The sequence below is a fragment of the Glycine max genome, chromosome 14 (genome assembly GCF_000004515.6).
Source record: "Glycine max cultivar Williams 82 chromosome 14, Glycine_max_v4.0, whole genome shotgun sequence".
NCBI classification, from domain to species: domain Eukaryota; kingdom Viridiplantae; phylum Streptophyta; class Magnoliopsida; order Fabales; family Fabaceae; genus Glycine; species Glycine max.
In genome coordinates, this window is record NC_038250.2 from 49,058,575 (window position 1) to 49,078,045 (window position 19,471).

Here is a 19,471-nt window from a genome sequence, read left to right on the forward strand (position 1 = left end):
GCTTTTCCTTTTGACAGCATTGTCCACACAAATCTGGTAAGCATTAGTATTAGTTACTACAACTAACCATTTACTATCGACAACACAAGCATATAAAGTGGATAAGCGGGCTGGTCCATCTCACGTAAGGCCCATCCGCAAAAGTCGCATAAGTCCGTATTGACAGCGGACTGGACCAGTCTCTCCCGCTTCTTACGCGGACCAAATAAACTCTCATCCCGTAGACCCCGTGGGTCAAACGGGTCAATCCGCGGATCTGTGGTGTGTCTTTCACAAAATTAATTTAGTTCAAAATTTGCGTTAAATAAAATAATAATTTACATTGAAAATTATCGAAACAAAAAATAATTAAATACAATTGTTTTTAAATCAATTTCAATTTAAATAAATTCCATAAGATCAAAATTTCATAAAAAATAGACAAATGATCAAATTCGTCAAATGTTAGATAAATTAATTTTTAAAAGATGAAAAATTTAAATTTAATTCTTAAATATACAAAAATATGATAGATTAATCCTACAAATAAATTAATGACAAATTAATCTCTAAAATTTATAACTTAATGTCAATTTTTTTAAAAAAATAAAATTTATTATCAAATTGATATTTAAAAATATTATAATTGAATGACAAAATAATGTGTAAAATTAATTTATTATATTTTTTATGTTCAAAAATTACATTCGTATTTTTTATTTTTGAGAATTCATTTATCAATATATCACACTTTTAAGATGAATTCAATTATTTATTCTAAATAAAAATTCACTCAAATGACTCATGTGACGTGTGGAAACGCGTTTGTTGAGTCTCTATCGAATCAAGATGTAAAGTTGCTAAAAGTATGTTGACTACGGAGGAGTTTCCTAATACGTGTAGATTTCAAATCAATTAGACAGCAAATAAATAATAAATAATAGTCTATAGTCCATACTATACAACAACATCAGCTTTTAATAATAAATTAAAAAGAATAAAAACGCAATCCGAAAATAAAGGAAAAAAGAAACAATATCCGCGTCCCACCGAAGATGACTCGCGCAGAGAGAAGAAAGAACGAACAATTTTAGCTTCAAACACACACAAACACATCGTCATCATCTTCATCACTCTCCGACACTTGAAACTCTCATGTTGTTCCTCTAGAAACCTCTTCCGCACCACCGTGGAATTTTCCTGCTCCTTTTGCACAAAACACACACTCTGCTTCTATTATAATTCATGCTTGTCCTTGTCCTTGTCCTTGTGCTGGTTTTTTTCTAGATAGGGTTTGCACTTTTTAATCAGAACTAGCCAAGACCAGGTACAGAAAGTACTGTGTTAGTTAAAAAAAAAAAAACTTTCATCAATTATTATCAACTTTATTCGGTAGTGTAGCCTTGTAGGTGAACTATGTGTCAGGATTTTGAAGTTTGATTCTCTTTTATATTGATTGAATAGTTGTGTGTAGAAACTAGAAAGGTTAGTGATTATTATTGAGTCAATGGAAGGTGTTGATCAGAGTAATATGAATCGAAATAGTTGTGTATTTGGTTCATCTTCATCTTCATCATCAGGGGGTGCTCTTAGACCCCCAAATCGATTGAATAGTAATGTTATGCTTATTAATCAAATGGGTGTTACTGAGAACCAGAAACCCTATGGTATACCACCCTCACACCCTAATACCAATATTTCACCTTCATCAGCTTATCCTCAGTTTTTTGCCTCCCAATCCCAATCCAATTCGGTTTCCCAGCGTTTGAGTTCTCCCAATTTGAGTCCTGCTTCGTCCCATTCCAGGTCTTTGTCTCAGCCCTCTTTTTTCTCTCTGGATTCCTTGCCCCCATTGAGTCCTTCCCCTTATAAAGAACCTTCCTTTTCTGACTCAATTTCGACTGATGTGTCTGCTGAGGAAAGCTTGGCTAACTCTCATGCCCCCTTGCCGAATCGTGGCCACGCTCTTCAGCTTGGCCATTCTCTTCCTCCTCGTAAAGGACATAGGCGCTCTAGCAGTGATTCCCCTTTAGGAATTGCTGATTTTATTCAGTCTGTCCCTCAGTCTGTTTCCTCTAAGACTTGGAGCGACCGTGAAAATTTGGCTTCTAGGGGAGGGAACTCTGGTTTTGAGAAGCCGATTCAGTTAGTGTTAAAGGAACCAATGAAGGATATGGACTGCGTTGATGGCTTTGGTGGAGAACCTATGGTTGGGAGGAAAGAGGATGATGCACTGGATGATTTGTTTAGTGCATATATGAATTTGGACAATATTGATGGCCTGAATTTTTCTGGTATGGAAGACAAGGATTTGGATAGCAGAACTAGTGGTTCAAAAACAGTTGAGAGCAGTGATAATGAAGTTGAGAGTCATGCATATGGCAAAGTGATTGGTGCTCAAGGGGCTATTTCACGCTGTTCTGAAGAGAGGAGGGAAGGAGTGAAGAGGAGTTCTAATGGAGACGTTGCACCTGGTTCCCGACACCGGAGAAGTTTCTCATTGGACAGCTCCATAGGAAATTTTCATATTGGAGATGAATTGCCTAAGCTTCCTCCTTCGCAGAACCGATTTGGTCAACACTCGCCTAGCAGTTCAATAGATGGTAAGACATCTGAAACAAGCATGGAGTTTGGAAATGGTGAATTCAGCTCAGAGGAGCTAAAGAAAATAAAGGAGAACGATAAACTTGCTGAAATTGCCATGGCTGATCCTAAGCGTGCAAAAAGGTAATAATAGTCTTCTCTTTGACTGTCTTTATGTCCCTTTCTTTTTTGTGGTAAAAAACTAAGGCTGTGAAATATTTTTCTAGGATTTTGGCTAATCGTCTATCAGCTGCTCGCTCAAAAGAGAGGAAGATGCGGTACATTTCTGAATTAGAGCTCAAAGTTCAAACACTTCAGACTGAGACAACCACATTGTCTACTCAGTTTACCAAATTACAGGTGTGTACATTCTGAGTTGAGCCAATATTCCTTTTTCTTCAGTTTTTCAATTATATTTTATTGTGATGAAAAATGTTTGCTTCTAGCATTCGTTTATTCTTTTCTCTCTTTTCTTTTGTTTTGCTTGTCTACAGATGAATAATTCAGAGCTTAAAAGTGAGAATAATGAGTACAAATTAAGGATTCAAGCCTTGGAACAGCAGTCCCAACTGAAAGATGGTATGGATATGCATTTTTCATCTACTTTGTGTATTAGCTCAAATCTGCTTTAGCTTGTTCCACCCTATAAAGTGTGAACTTTGTCAATTTTATTCAGAAATAACTTGTATTTATGATCTGCTTCAATGATGTCTTATTTTCATTTAGTAAATGAATTTTGTGTGATAACTAGGTTTACTGTATGGCATTTTTTGAATGTGTATTCGCAAATTAATCAAACTTGTGCTGGCTCTCATAATCTAAATGGCTGATGTTAATTAACTAAAACTCGAGTGACTTTCTATCCAATTTTTTGATCTCTGCACAACTGTGCCTCTGAAATCTACCTGTCTGATCTAGGAATTTGATTTCATGTTGGCAAATGCTTGTAAATTTGGAACCCAAGTACATTTGCACTAGTACCATGTTTTTCTGAAGTTCTCGTTTGCACAGCCTCTTTAAAACTGTATATGAAAAAATGTCAGTGTAATTTTGCCTACATAGATGGTGTCACTTAAATGCTCTTAATTGCCAAAATAGAAAGAAAAGGAGAGAAATTGAGATTGGGAATGGAACTCTGATAGTCAAGGTTCAAATGTTCTTTTTCTTGTATATGCTAAAATAATAGAACTCTTTATATTTGATGTTTTGATACTTAATGGAAAATAGTCAAAAACTACACTGACCATCATTGTGACCACAAAACTTCTGTTGTTTTCATGCCTAATTCCTTTATCATCTGTGACTTCTTTACCAGATGTTTCTTTGTTAGTGCAATTATACACTGTAAACTTGTATCTCCAAGACCAAGACATTGGCAATATGTTTTTAGCAGCTTGAACTTGTAACTCAGAATATGTATCTCCATTTCATCATCCTCTCCCTTCCAAAATGAACTGTACTGCCTTGTTTTTGGCCTGGAGATGAATACTTCAGCTGTGCAATCAATCATTTGTGTGCTTATTTTTGGCAGCTCTGAATGAGACCTTGGATGCTGAAGTGCGGCGTTTAAGATGCACGGTCGCAGAACTTGGTGGAGAGTCTCTTCTCTCAAGTCGCATGGCTCAACAGCTTGCTATTAGCCAACAAGTGTTTCAGTTAAAGGAACAGCAGCACCCTAACCAGCTTAGACATGTTCAAGTGCACAATACCCATTCCCAGGAGCAGACACAGACTCAGTCTCAGCGCCACAATGGCAAAGCTACTGCTTACTGATTACATTGATTGTACATAAGTATTCTACTACCATGTATACTCAATGTTTGTGATATGAATCAGAATAGGATATTGCATGGCCAAGCTCAAGGAAAAAAAAGACTCGATTCCAAGTGATGACCTGTTAACAAAAGAAAAGTTCAAAAGATACAAGAGGCAAAAGGAGTTCATGTGAAGGCAATTCTTATCTAATAAGGTTGTAGTTCGACTTGTGCAAGCCCAAGGATATGATTATATGAAGACTCAAAATAAAGTGTAGAATTGTTGATTTTATTGCCTAAGTTTTTTAGTTATTATTTGTAAATCTAATGGTGATTTGAGATAGATTTCATTAGGATTTATGATTGATTTTATTAAGATTTGTTTAATTTTTTTTAAATTTTGTTTCTTCTATTAAAATGAGGATTCTATCATTTATTAGGATTTACTATTATTACTTATTAGGATTTGTTTCTTGTTATTAGGATTTATTTTCTATTTTTTCTGTTTCCCATATACAGGAGTTTGTGTTTGAATTTAAATGAAAGTGATATGAGTTTGAGTTTAAATGAAATATGAGCTTTCATCTTGCTTATGTAATTTAAGTTGAATTTGAATAAAATGAGTTTCTCTATTTATGATTTTATAAGGCAATTTGTGAGTATCAAAATCTTAAGAATTATTATTCACTTATTTATATTTTAAGTATGATGTCAATATTTATTTTTTAAAAAATGAAACCTATTTTCTAAACTTGAATTTTTCAATTTGGTTCTTGTTTGTTTTCGTATTTGTATCAACTCGCCCTAAGTTTTTTCATTTTTTTTTCTTCAATGTTTCACCCATCTATATTTGGAATGAGTTTCCATCCTAGTCATTCTTGTCACCCTTACCATCTTGAATGAGCAATAATTTTTTTATGCATGAATGAACAATAATTTAGCATATACGATGTGATTATTATCTGAAAATTGTCTCCCTCGTGTCTATCCAACCGATATGATTATTGTGTTATGGTCAATTTTGGTTTATAAATAGTTAATCATAATTAGACATTTCAATAATCTTATGACATTATTAATCACTTGTAAGATAAAGTTAATCATAAAGCTAGACGATCATACGTTTAAAGTGTTTTTTTAATAGTGGTACAAAAATACAAATATAATTAATATTTTCAATTTTATTAACATATTTCTATCTTTTTACCTTTTTTATCTCATTGTTATTTTTTTGTCATGTATTATTTTTTTATTCTCTTTTTAGTTTTACAATAAATTTGTAAAATAATAAAAAATTCAGTGAAATCAATGGTATAATTGATGAAATAATAGTTAACATCGTCTTTTAAAAAAATTGACACTTGATAAGAGCAAAAAATAGTATTATACTTTTCAATAAAGTCAGCTAAGATTTCATTGTACTAAAGAATATTTTTCTTTTTGATACTTAAGGACACGTCTATTTACACAAAGAATAAGACTTATTAAATAATTTCAATTTTAAATAAATAAAATTTTATTTAAAGGTCCTTTTAATCTATCAACGCTATCTTATTTCGCGTAATAAAAATATTCAAAAACAAATATAAAGCTAGAAAAGAATTAATTACTTCTTCGCGTATGTTTATTTCCGCTCCATTTTACAAAAGATCAACTTTTATTTGTTTAACATGTTTATTTAAACATTGAAAAATAATCTGAAAAAGTTAAAATTTTAATTATTTTGAAAATTTACCTTAAGTAATATCTAAAAATTATAATCCCAATTATCTTTTAGAATAAAAGGAACTTTTATAATCACAACTTAACTGTTTCAAAATAAAAAAGAAATACAACTTAACAAAATTTAACTTTTATTTTACGTAAAACCCTCTTTTTTTTATACATTCTTAAATTTTTTTAAAAGGAAAGAGTTTAAACAGACACTACTCTTCTAAACCTTTAATTATTTTAAATTGAAACGAGTATAAAAAAAGATTGAAGACATTGCTTTTTTTTTCTTTGAAGAAGACATTACTTGTTATAAAATACATTTCTTTTGCATCACTTACCGTCTCTATTAACTAACGTCGTTTATGTTGAAGTGAAAGGTCCAAATAGCCCTTCATACTTAACCCAAAAACAGTATTATTGTCTCTGAAACTAGAAAACCCCAATTTTGCTCTGCTAGGGTTTTGACGGTGGTGGGTGGCTGCTGGTTCGAGTTTGACGGTGGTGTGTGAGTCGATCCTTCACCGTCTGCACCAATGTGGACCGTGACAAGACCACCATCACCGCCGCCCTAACCACGACCCTCGCCCTTTGACAACAGCTCCCCAAAAATCCATAAAACGGCGACGCCGTGCGACTCTCCCTCCCAAAATTTGTTACTTTTTTTGTGAGAGATTTGTTGGAAGTTAATCATCTTAATTCTTAAATTTTGGATTTTTGCAGTTTGAATTTCTTGGTATTTTCTTTTTGTTCGGATGATATAATGGGTTAAAATGTTTGAACGAATGGATTTAAATTTGATATTTGGAATGAGAAGCAACAGAAAGCTTTCTTCCAATTTTTTATATGAAAATTGAAGAAATCAGTAGCAAAAAATGGTAATTTTTGGGATGAAATTTCATTAGTCTTGTGAGATTCTACAGCAGAAGAGAAGTTGAAAATGAAAGAAAAAAGAAAAGAAAAAAATTATTTTATCAGGAAAAAATAAAAATAAAAATGTATTTTAAAAATACCAGTTTATCCGGTTTCGTCTCTTGAATCACAGCCACAAATGTTTTATGAATATATCCTACGGTGAATTTTGGTGTCTCACCAGTGAGGGAAAAAAATTACTACTTCACCTTAGAATCCACCCTAGATTCACTCTTGGATTCATTCGTTTTGTTAAAATATAACCGCTTTCATATTCGATCTAACCTATTGCAACAGAGGAAGAAGTTTTCTTTGAATATGTAAAACAAGAAATGCGTGTCTGATAATCCGTTTGTAAGAAGAAAAAAAAAACCCAATAGATTCACGTCAAGCAAAAGCTACAAAGAACAATTTCTATATTTTATTTATTTACAACATTTATTTATTTTTACTAAGAATAGCTTCTATGTTTTTCTCAAATCTAATGAGAAAAAGAACAGTGAGACTTTAGATAGGCAACTGTATCCAAACCCAATAGAACTCAGTTGTGATGAGTTGATTTATGGATTATTTAGATTTTAACTAATTAATGAAATAAATACGGTACAAAGTTGTGAAGGGAGTTCTCTGATTTAGAGACAAGGTGGAGAGTTGTAGATTGAAGAAGTGTCTCAAAATCATATTAAAGTTGTTACAAATCAGTTACTAGCCATAACAACTTATGATAGAGGTGTTGTTTGGGAGTTATCTGTTGTGGGCCTATATCTGATATCTATATATTAGCATAGTTAATATTGGGTGATGTGTAGAGGTGAGGGGTTTCACTTAATGTAATTATGAGATTGAGAGGGAAAAAATCTGAGAAAGAAAAGAGAGATCAAGGTATGTGTGAAAATAGGATTTCTTGTTTTCTATTTCTCAACATGGGTGACAGAAGGACCAATGAGATCCTATTTTACAAGGCTTGATCTTGTTCTTCCATCTCATAGTGAATTGCTTTGCTACACATGTTCTCTTGTAGTTGGCTTCTTGACAATTTGCAGGTTTATCCACTAACACAAACACACACACACACACATATATATATATATAATCTCTTTTTTATCTCTCACTAGGTGTCTAAATATCTTTTTCCTACCAAGTCTACTTTTCATAGAGAAAATTGGTGAAAGAACAAAGGTTCACGGTTAAACTTACTCTAATACCTAGCCTCAAAATAGGGGTAAAAGACTTGCAAAGGTAATTTGGCTCAATTTTTCTGTTAATTCTTAAAAGAAAAAGTCAGACTAAACACAGTTAAAAATGCTTTTAAAAGTAAAAGTATCTTTTTTTCAAATGAACAAAACCCAAAAAATAAAACTTTTAAAAAGGAGCTTCTTCTTTTAAGACCAAGAGAAGCTATATATATATATATATAAAGACCAAACACTACTAAATTTGAAATTGAACTTCATGTTGATCTGAATTGACCTAACCCACATATATGAATGATTCTAAAGATCAACTTAGAAATACTAAAAGATTGGTTAAGCTTAAATAGTTGTCAGTTTTAACTTATGACTAGTAGAGAGTAGAGAATACACAAATAACCAACAACGAGTACAACACAATGAGATGATTGTAACAACATTCTACTACAAGAACTCTCTAGGATCAGTAACATAACCGGTCAATGCAGATGCAGCAGCTGTATAAGGGGAAGCCAAATAGATTTGACCTTCCTTGTGTCCCATTCGGCCCGGGAAGTTCCTGTTCGTAGTTGAAACACAAACCTGCACAACCAGCACGTAGGCAATGGAGTAAATTACTCAGACTCTCAATCTCATCATTTATGTAGAAAGCATATAAAAGCAACCATATGGCAGATGAACAACCATTCATCACATAATAAAAATATAACAGTGCTGCTTACTTGAACATTCAGAAGCACACATCTTTATAATCTACAAAGATCTATAGAACTACAAGATATAAAGATTGCATGTAATACTATTATATAAAGAGCACACTTCTCATGACCTTCTATTTTATTAAATAATCACCAAGAAAATTAAAATAATGTTTAACTCTATAACTTTTTTAGGCTTCTTTATTGCTGTGTCAAATACAATTCTAAGAAAGATTTTAAAAATAAGGTTTCGATGTTTATACATCAGGAAGTCTTTGAATTTTGAGGGAATTTTTAATTAAGTCCCTAAACTAAAACTTTGTAATTGGGTCCTTGATCTTTAATTTTTGTAAATGAGTTCTTGGGATTAGTTTACAGCAGCTTGAAACCACCAGAAAAACAACAATGTGTGTTGATTTTACTAATTTCAGAGGGATCTAATTACAAAAATTGTAGAAGAACAAGGACCTAATTACATTTTTTTAGTTTAAGGACCTAATTAAAAATACCGAAATAGTTCAGGGATCTATTGATATATTGAATCTAAAAACAAAAGTACCCTTTTTAATGACTAAAAAGCAAAATATAGAAATCGGTTTTGATTGGATAAGCTTATCATTATCCCATTCAGCATACCATTATCAGCTGGGCAAGAGAAGCATTAAGAAGAGCACCACAACTCTTGTTAATTACAAAGAAAAAGTTGTTTTCACGTGCTGATGATTTTCATCACTGAAAGGTTCAATCAATGTTCTTTAAATATAAACTACCTCACTTCATGTCATAAAATAGTATAGGAATGAACAGTTACTAATTTCCTTACATAAAAAAATTATATTTAGCCCAAGACAGGCCAATGCCCATATTTGCAATTCCTTCAATATAATAAGGATAAAAGTAACAAGTAGAATTTGAACTACACTAGTATATTACAAGATGTTGGGGCAGAAGCAAGGAACTTGCCTTAGGTTCATTCATGCGTGCGTAAGTATCTTTTGGGCCACCCAAACAAGCACCACAACTAGGACTAGCTGGTGTGTCACACCCAACTTCTTCAAATATCTGTGAGCATGTCTTACCACCAGATCCAGGGACAGGGAGGGAGTACAAGTCCATCCAAACCTGAAATTTCATTAATAGAGATAAGTTGGAAAATAATCATCCACCATGAGTTCCCAAGAGAATTTTCTTAATAACTGTAAATCAACTGATATGAAGATATATAAATATGACAATTTTCAGACCTTTTGTGTTGCAGGCACAAGAAATGTAGGAACTTTGACCTGTTTACCCTGCAGATGCAAACATCATGTTTTACATTAGGGGAAATAGTTGCAGGAATTCATGTTGGAAACAATAAAAGTTAATGCACTTAGGAAATAATATGTTCAAGTATCAAATTGATAAAAATGCATTTAGTACTCATGGGTATTAGTGTCTACGAAGTTGCATTCAATTAATAGTAGCCTAGGAAACAGTCTCCAGTAAGTCTATTTTCAGAACCTTTATATATAGGTTATCTTCCATAACCCATGTATTACATTCTTGATTCTACTGAATAAAAAATCATTCCCGTAATTTCATTCTCTATATTCTTCCTAAAATATTCTTCTGTCCTATCTCTTTCTTTCCCTCCCTAAATTCAAAAATTCATAGGAGAGACATTGGCACAAATGACACAAAAAGCTAGAAAATTCTAACTGCAATACAAGATTAAAAAAAAACACCATACAAGAAAACATGCAGATCAGTCTTTACCCATTTTAGGATACATATTAATTATACCATACTAAGTACTAACAAGTGAAAAGTACATAAATATAGTAAAGAAGTCTAGGACTCAGCTAGAAAAGTTGTTAATAATATCTTGTGAAAACTTAAGTTAAATATGATGGGAAAATATGATGCTTACTGATGCCAGAAAAACTTTTGCTGCAGCCATGAAATCCTCTGTTTTGCCACCTGTACAAGATCCTATGTATACTCTGTCAATTTTCACATCCTTGCACTCTCTTGCCAAAGCACGATTATCCGGAGAATGAGGCTGCAACATTTATAAGCATTATATTAGCTGAGGAACCTGGTGGCAGCATCAGATAATAACAACACAGCTGCATGGAAAATAAACACAGAACAAAACCTCACTGGAAATGCAATCAATAGACTAACCTTGGCCACCACTGGCTCCAATTTTGAGACATCAAATCTATACTCTGCGAGAAATCTAGATGGCAACAAAAAAGGGTGTTAGTAATTAGTAATAATTAAAATGGATTACCAATGGATACTAATATGTTCATGTATCAAATTGATAAAATCCAAGGAGGTGATTGTAACTCGATCTATAAAGCAAGCCAATTGCAATATAACATCACCATGAAGCATATCATAACCACAACACACCAAAATGGAAGGATCAGTAAATAGTCTATGTTATACTTTCTCCATATGTACCATATCATCCTCACAAAATGAAACATTTTCTTTGTAAAATCCTCAAAGTCAACATGCAATCCCAAGCTGTTCTTCCCACAAATGGCCAGTGAATTTAGATTCCTTTCTTCATACTCCTTTTGGAGCTTTTCTTTTCTTAATGATAGAATAGGAGTAGCAAAATCTGCAATTATACTATACAGACATTGAAAAGTTGATAAGTACAAGCAACACCATAGGATTTTTCCTACCATGATAAATATTTTTCGTGTCTATTTATACTAACCATGGATTTTATAAAGTACCACTTGTTCATCAAAACTTTCAACAGACATTGTAATTTATTGAATACAAGGTGATACATTCAGCATTGGGTTTTCCTAAACACTGAATATAATGAGCGAAAACAATAAGAAATTAGAAAACTATAACTACCTTGCTTGATCGTCACTATAAACAGGTTCATATGGCAGAGATGTCTTGCCCTGCAAAAGAAATGGAAACAATACTAAAACCAATGCTGGAAAAGACATGGGCATAATATGCAAAGGGAAATTATGATTGACCATGAACCACACATAGCCACCCACTATGCTAATACATCAAAACTGAATGAGATTTAATTCAGAAGGTACCCAACCCAATAAAAAAGAAAAACATAGTTCTGTCAATACCAAATACCAATCAAGATTATCCACGACAGACAAAATACTTCACATTCCTCTTAAGATAGCAGCCAAATAATTACAAATTTTGAATCTTAGTGTCAAGAACATCTAAGATACTCAAAATGATTCTGAGATACATCATGATATTATGAAATATTTACCAGATCTTCTAACATGCCCCCCAAGCAAAAGCTTACTAAGCTTTTACCTTACTACAAAAAAATATTCTACAAAAACGAAAATAACATAAATATGAAGTGGTTCCCATAAATCATAGCTTAAAAGGAAACTTCATCATTAATGGGAAGAGTAGTCACTGCATGCTAGTATGATTCATCAGTGGGAATGGGAAAGATGACTAACACACCATAATCGCAACTGGAAGACCAAACAAAGCCCAATGCACAAAAAACCAGAGATAACCACAGCAGAAATCTAAAAAAAAAACAGCCCAAGCCAACTGAAAATAACTCAAATCTCATGATGGTACTACAAAGAACATACCACATCACATCAAACAATGCAGAAGCAGAACACAGCCCAAGGGAGGCAGACAGCCACATCAAGGTGGCAAACAAGGGTGATGGGGCTTGGCCTGACTAGAGATGGTGTGGTAGGACAAATAGTGACGAAGGAGGGCAACTGGACATACTAGAATTGATGGCAAAAACAGTTACATGAAAAGCTGTATCGGCAAGGCAAATCTGACATTTGCAGTTGCAGAAGAGGGGGAAAATGATATTGGTCCTGGATTTTGGTGGCCAGAATTTGTCACATCCAATGGAAAGACAAAGAGAATATGATTAAATTATTTGATTAGTTATTCTTTGATGAGAACCTTCGGGAAAACTACACCACAAAGGTTAACTGTTGTAGTTGAAGAGCCCAAGGTTTTATAAACCCCACATTAGAATCCCATACTTCCAATCTCATGTCCTATACCTAGCAATTGGATCTTAACTTTATAAAAAATTATCTATTTTATTTGACAAACAAAATTCCAAATTTTGAAAAACTAGATAGTGGAATACTAACAAGACAGGTTAAAGAGGATGATGTCATGTTTAAAATAACAGTTTTAGATAGAGAAGGAAGAAAAAAGAGAATGGAGAGTCAACATAATAGGACATTAAACTGATATGGTGTATGATGAAGCAATACACAGCACCAACCACTATTTAAACTTGTACATATTATTATAATAAACTCCTAATCCTAATCAAATAACGAAACGAAACAGGAAATATAATGAAATATAGAAACCACTGCTAAGTGATCATCTAAAATTATTCTAGGATACAATCAAGATATTATGAAATCTTTACCAATGACAACATATAACTTTAGAGGCAAAATATCAATTTCAGTGCATCTACTCAGTTGCACAAACCTCAAGATATTTAAATGTAGTGCTGTCAGCAGGAACAACACCATTCTTTCCACCAGCTTCAACAACCATGTTGCACAATGTCATCCGTTCTTCCATCTATCCAAGAGGAACAAATTACCAAAACAATTTTATTTATAATCAAAAGAAAGAGTTCCGAGATTGAAGAAAAATTTAGGGCCCGTTTACTTGTGTTTTCACTTTTTAATTACAAAACTACCACTTTGTTTTCAACTTCTTCCTTGTTTTCAAAGATTTGTACAGGAAACACTGAAAAAAACCCTTTTTTTTGTTTTTGTTTTATCTGTTTCCTGTACAAATCTTTAAAAACAGGAAACAAATTGAAAACAAGATGGCAATTTTGTAATTAAAAAGTGAAAACAGGAAAAGAAAATACGGGCACTTGGAGTTACATCATAATATAAAATATTGCTGTGCATACTTACAGTTAAACTTTCAACGGTTGTACCAACAAACTCCATCGATTTATATGTTGCCCCAGCCACAGTTATTTCACCAATAATCTGTAAGGTAAACCATTCATTCATGTAAGGATGTAATTTTTATATTTGCTGCATGAAAATGAGCAAGCAATCACGGTCACCTAATGCCTATGATATGTCCAACAGAAACAAAAGTTCAGAATCAAGGAACTTACTTGCAGAATCAAATCCTTAGAAAGCAAATAATCGGGCATTTCTCCATCCATTACAAATCTCAAAGTTGGGGGCACCTGCATTTGAATAAGATATATTACGAAAAAAAATTATATCTCTACTAGTAATAAATCAAACAAAAAAGTACTTTTCCATCTTTGTTCTTGCCCTAAAATATTTACAAAAATCTTTATTAATTTCTGTTTTTCCTGTTTTGCTCTCATAGTATCTCCAATTCTTTTTGGCTCAAAATAAGCAGATAACTCTTGGAAATACATTGAGCAGCCAATGGAAAATGGCTAACAAGAAAAGCTATAATATGTTCTTTCAAGTATTTGAATATTATAGACTGTTAAAAGAAATACAACAAACTTGGCAGCAAATTTCGTCTGCCAAGCAGATAAGGGTAAAATGATGTGAAAAGCAAAAAATATTGCATAATAAACCTTAGGGTGGAGTTGATGATTAAGGTAAGAAATATAATGATCATAAAGCATATTTTCTATTAAAATCTAAGAGGTGTGAGCCTTGCCATTGTTAACCCATCCCTTCCCTCCCCTCCACCTCCTGACACAGGAGCAATTAATAGTACAATTGTGTCAAGACAATGTGTGTTAATGATACAAGTGTTGGGGACGAGTAGGGGCCTAATGCTCTTGTAAGTTGAAACCCTTGTCTATGCATAATATATAGATACAGAGACTAATCAGTAAGATCAGCGACCCCAACAATTAAAGAGAGGTCTCTCTCCTTCTCTCCCTATCTTCTGAGGGTATCAAGTTAGAATGGATCTTGAGCAGAAACTACCTTGAGCAGAAGTTTCCCAGTTCCCAGCACAAAGCCGGCATCAGTATTACCAATCCCTGTAGCAAATTGACCAAATGCTCCAGCAGTACAAGTGTGAGAATCAGTACCTAAGAGAACCTGCAGGTAACAGAGAAATTAGCAAAGGAGGAACCAAACTTCTGTCAAACAAATGAACAATGCTTCACTATAATAAAAAAAAACTTGTTAAACTAAGCAAACCTCTCCTGGCCTACAATGACCTTCCTGAGCAAGAGCAACATGGCAAACACCCTTATAGTCTGGATTTACCTGTATTTTATAATCTCACAGTCAATGTTCTTGGACATTGTGCATTACAATGCTCTTTAAGAGTTGAAACGAACAAATCAAGATTGAAAAAAATCAAAAGAATGCATACCTTAAAATTACTAAGATCCTTAATATCATAAAAGTACTTGATATTCTGCTCATGGCAGAAATCTCTTAATATGTCTACATTGCGATTGGCACGTTCATCACTTGTGAAAATATAGTGGTCAGGTATTATTACAAGCTTTTCACGGTCCCAAACCTTCAAAAGAACAACACAATCAGGAAATCACAGAACTTAGGTCTCAGCATGTAACGAGATTGACTGCCAAAGCAATCCAAGAAAAATTACAATCATTCTAAGAGCCACATATTTCTATCCCCAAAGCCCAAGATAATTTTTCTGCACAGGTAACTTTCAAGGTATAAGAATCAACCATATAAAGGACATAAACAAATGCACAATTAAACCAGCAAATGTATTTTAAAGTCCATGCTTGCAAAAATCATCATCATTTTATATCCTTTTTTCAGTACTTACAATGCTAGTAGTAGCACCACTCACATGACTTTAAAATTGAAAAAACTCCCAAGCAAAAAGCACATATGACATAACTTCATTCGATAAACGGAAACTATCACTCAGATTGTTCCTAAAATAAATTTCACTACTTGACATTCTTCAACGACCCTCATAATTCCAATGGCCATCCAATCCAACCACAAAGCATCAGAAAAATATCAAAACACCCCAAAAAAGAGACTCTAAAGTAACACCAGCCAATTAGCAAACTTACCTTGGCATCCTCGCCAAACTCCCTCTTGAAAATCCCAATAGAACCAGGGCCACACACATCATGTGTCATCAAAATATCAACATTGACCCAAACATTATCCCCAGGGGTCAGCTGTGCCTTCTCAGAAGCTCTGGCCAATATCTTCTCAGTCATGGTCATTGCAGTCCTCACCTGAAACACATCAAAACAAGCCACAATCATAAACAAAACACAAAAATCCAAGAATCCAAGAATCCAAAATGGCACCCCTCTGAAGAAAAAGAAAACTGAACTGATCCAGTGGTGGAAGGTTGGCGCTGAGGCGCCGCAATAGCACAACGGATTATTTTCCTTGGCACCGCTTTGAAGCATCGCTGAGAAGTGAAAGCAGAGAGAGAGAGATCCTTCAGAGAGAGAGAGAAAGGGGTGAGTTGGGAGCAAAGTTAACACCTTTGGGCAAAAGGGGTGCAGAAAAAATAAAGCTTTTTGAAGAATGAGATTGATGAAAGGGGCTACCTTGGTGCGGAGGAAGGATGTAAATGATGGAGAGAGAAGAGAGGAAGCCATTGAATATGTGATGAACAAAAGAATAGGTGGCGGCTCCGGATCGTCTTCCGCAGGTAGTGTCTGCTGTTATATCTGAAGGTTAAAGTTAAAGGACAAAACTTAGAAACGGTATCATGTATACTTTTTTTCTTGCTTTTCTTGATTCTTTGTTAGATTAAAGAGATCTGATTAATTTGAAATTTGATCAAAATTAAATAAAATCAAACAGATAATTATTTCTGTTAAATAAATAGTATTCGAAATTCAACGTTAACTTTAAGATAGAACTTATTTGTGTCCGATCTTTTTTTGATCGGTATCATATATACTGTTCTTACTGTTGTCGAATCATGACATAACAGTTGTATTATCAACTAATAATAACAACTTTTATCTAGTATCTATGATACTAATAGAATTATAATTACTGTATGTTTTTATATTTATTACGATTGATTATTTTTATAATAATTTATGGCATTTATGTATTATCATGATAATTATGATAATAACGAATAATAGTGGTATTTTTCTTATTTTTTAATTCTAAAAGTATATAATTATTATAATATAATTAAAGTAATTACAATCAATTTATGTTTTAATTTGAATTTTAAATAATAAAGATAATAACGAATAATGTATTGATGGTTCTTTCTGTTTTTATTTCATGAGAGTTTTCTCTATTTATATACCAAAAAATCAAAATAAAAAATCTATCTTCATCTCCAATTTTTTTATTTTTATACCGTGACAGTGAAAAGGGTGTTCACATTATAAATTGATGTTTTTATTATTTTATCTTATTTATGAAATTCTTTCTTCAGTGTCTCTAGGACATGTTTTCTTCACATTGATTGAAAATGGTAAACATTGTGTCTATTTTATTTCTTTTAATTTTTTAAATTTTTTGTTTTCTTTTATTCTTTTTTGTAATATTTCACTTTTTCTATTGCCTTCTCGGGTCATTTTAAAGTTTATTATTTTATGAAATCATTTATTTTTTATTATGTTTAATAAAATTAGTTGAAAAGTTACTTTCATATTAAGTTAAATGAAAATTAGTTTTTATGAAAAAATGAAAAGTGGATAATGACAAAAAAAAATCTTGATTTATTTAAAAAGGATAATAAAAAATAGATAAATAATATATTAAGGATAAAAATGAAATAAAATATAAAAAAATTAAAAGCTAGAAACTAAAATTTAAAAAAATATTATTTTAAGTAGTATTTCAAAAAAATGTTAAAAACTATTAAAAAAATTATTTACCGAACAGTTAAATAAGTTTTTAAATTAATATAAAAAATTAAAAGCTAACTTAAATGTGTTGTTGAACATGATTCTTATATTTGAGACACTTTTGCCTGCAATGAAAAAAATGTAAGCTTTGAATATTATAAGATTTTCTAATGTTTTTCCTTGATAAATTTTGATGGTGACTTTTTTAAAAAAAAAATTTAGTCGTTCCTTAGTTATCTCGATTGTGATAATATGCAAAGAACATAAAAAAAATGAAATGAAATAATTGGATTTTTTTTTGAAAAAAAATAAAATAATAGATGTTACTCTTATTTACTGAGATATATTTATTACATTTATCAAATATTCATGCACATTATTTTACCTAACAGCTTTTTTCTTCAACATTCATGTAACATATTGTTAATTGTTGTGACAATTTTGCAAGCAATAATTCACCATAGGTTGCATGACTATGAGCATCTGACAAATAAAGTCATTATAAAAAATATATGTAAAAACATGATTAATTCCATTATAAAAAATAATTATAAAACCATGGAAATGGATCAATGTTGCACGAGAATAAATATCAACATTGATGTTAATGGACTTGATTAAGGCATAACGGGTAATACAATCATAGATAAGATTGATAAATATTTTATCACATAATGCATGATAATTAAGATATTTTGAATAAATAGGAGACTCAAGTTCATATTTAAATGCACATTTGATTTTACATCCAAATCCAGGGTCAAATTTTGACTCAACTTGCACATGGATGGAGGATTATATGGGGTTATAATCCCTTGCGTCAACATCCATTTACTGCAATTGCACTCCTGGGACCTTAGACTGATGGTGAACTTTTCTCCTATCATATTAATATGTTTGACCTCAAATAAATGCTCTCCAGGCCAACTATTTAAATCATAAGTCATTAGTCAGTATTGTGAAGCATAACAATAAATTGATCTAAGGTAAAACAAAACCAAATTTACCTAACAAGCCAATATTTACTTAATTCTGCTTCCTTTTGTAGTTTCTTGTTTATCTTTGACAGTGTGCTTCCTTCAATAGTGGCAGCTTTCTCTCTATTTGTAGTCCACTTGTTCATCAAATATAACCTAATATCTTCCAACATGATATAAATTGGGTTTCCCCTATACTCCAATATCACACTACTGAATGCTTCCGTCATGTTGTTAACAAGTGTGTCACATTTAGGATTCATTGAGAATCTTGACTTACTCCAATGCCTAGGCGGTGCAATATTCATCAGATATTTGGAGGCATCCGCATTGACTTTCCATGAATTTTTTTCCTTAAGTTGTTATACATATGTCTAACACAAAATCTTTGATCTACACCTGACAACAACTCTTCTATGGCTTGCAACAATCCCTTGGACACAAAACATAAAAAAGTTAATCACTCCAAAATTATAACCATAAAAACACAATTTATGCAACAATACCTTTTGTTTAGCAACTACACGAACCATAACCAAGAGTTTGTGTTCTCTCTTTCAACCATTGCATAAGCAATGAGTAGCAAATCGTTGGGATCTCTGCCAATTATTGTTAGAATCTATCCACCAAAGTAACCTTTCAAGAAATATCCATCCAACCCAATTACTGGTCTACACTTTTAAAAACTTTCTTTGGAACCTTTTAGACAAACATAAATCCTCTGAAATTTAGGAAGCAAATCACTAATTGGTTGTAGTTGTTAAGACTCTTGAATTTGACCAGCATCCACCTTCAGTAGAACAGTTGAGCCATCATTTGTTTTCTGCAATTCAGCAGCATAGTCATATAGCCTTGTATATTGATC

At 32.5% G+C, this 19,471-nt stretch overlaps 2 protein-coding genes across 3 annotated transcripts; one reads left to right on the top strand and one right to left on the bottom strand.

The window, feature by feature from the left end:
• The first annotated feature begins 989 nt into the window (after window positions 1-989).
• Window positions 990-4,888, top strand: BZIP3 (bZIP transcription factor 3). Its single transcript, NM_001358551.1, has 4 exons — window positions 990-2,706; window positions 2,790-2,922; window positions 3,057-3,141; window positions 4,094-4,888. Exons 1-4 carry the CDS (start codon window positions 1,487-1,489, stop codon window positions 4,333-4,335), a joined length of 1,680 nt encoding a protein of 559 aa, NP_001345480.1. The 5' UTR covers window positions 990-1,486; the 3' UTR covers window positions 4,336-4,888.
• A 3,486-nt stretch (window positions 4,889-8,374) lies between these two features.
• Window positions 8,375-16,687, bottom strand: LOC100787098 (3-isopropylmalate dehydratase large subunit, chloroplastic). Of its 2 annotated transcripts, XM_003544996.4 has the most exons (15): window positions 16,358-16,687; window positions 16,135-16,245; window positions 15,863-16,033; window positions 15,175-15,327; window positions 14,997-15,065; window positions 14,778-14,894; window positions 13,973-14,047; window positions 13,761-13,838; window positions 13,318-13,413; window positions 11,695-11,744; window positions 10,996-11,050; window positions 10,739-10,870; window positions 10,071-10,118; window positions 9,790-9,948; window positions 8,375-8,710 (listed from the first exon to the last, which is right to left on the bottom strand). In XM_003544996.4, the coding sequence occupies exons 1-15, from the start codon at window positions 16,406-16,408 to the stop codon at window positions 8,573-8,575; spliced, it is 1,503 nt and encodes a 500-aa protein (XP_003545044.1). In that variant the 5' UTR covers window positions 16,409-16,687; the 3' UTR covers window positions 8,375-8,572. The 2 variants fall into 2 exon arrangements, with proteins under 2 accessions (XP_003545044.1, XP_040864806.1); XM_041008872.1 differs by having other exon boundaries at window positions 15,863-16,245; window positions 16,358-16,518.
• Window positions 16,688-19,471: the final 2,784 nt, after the last annotated feature.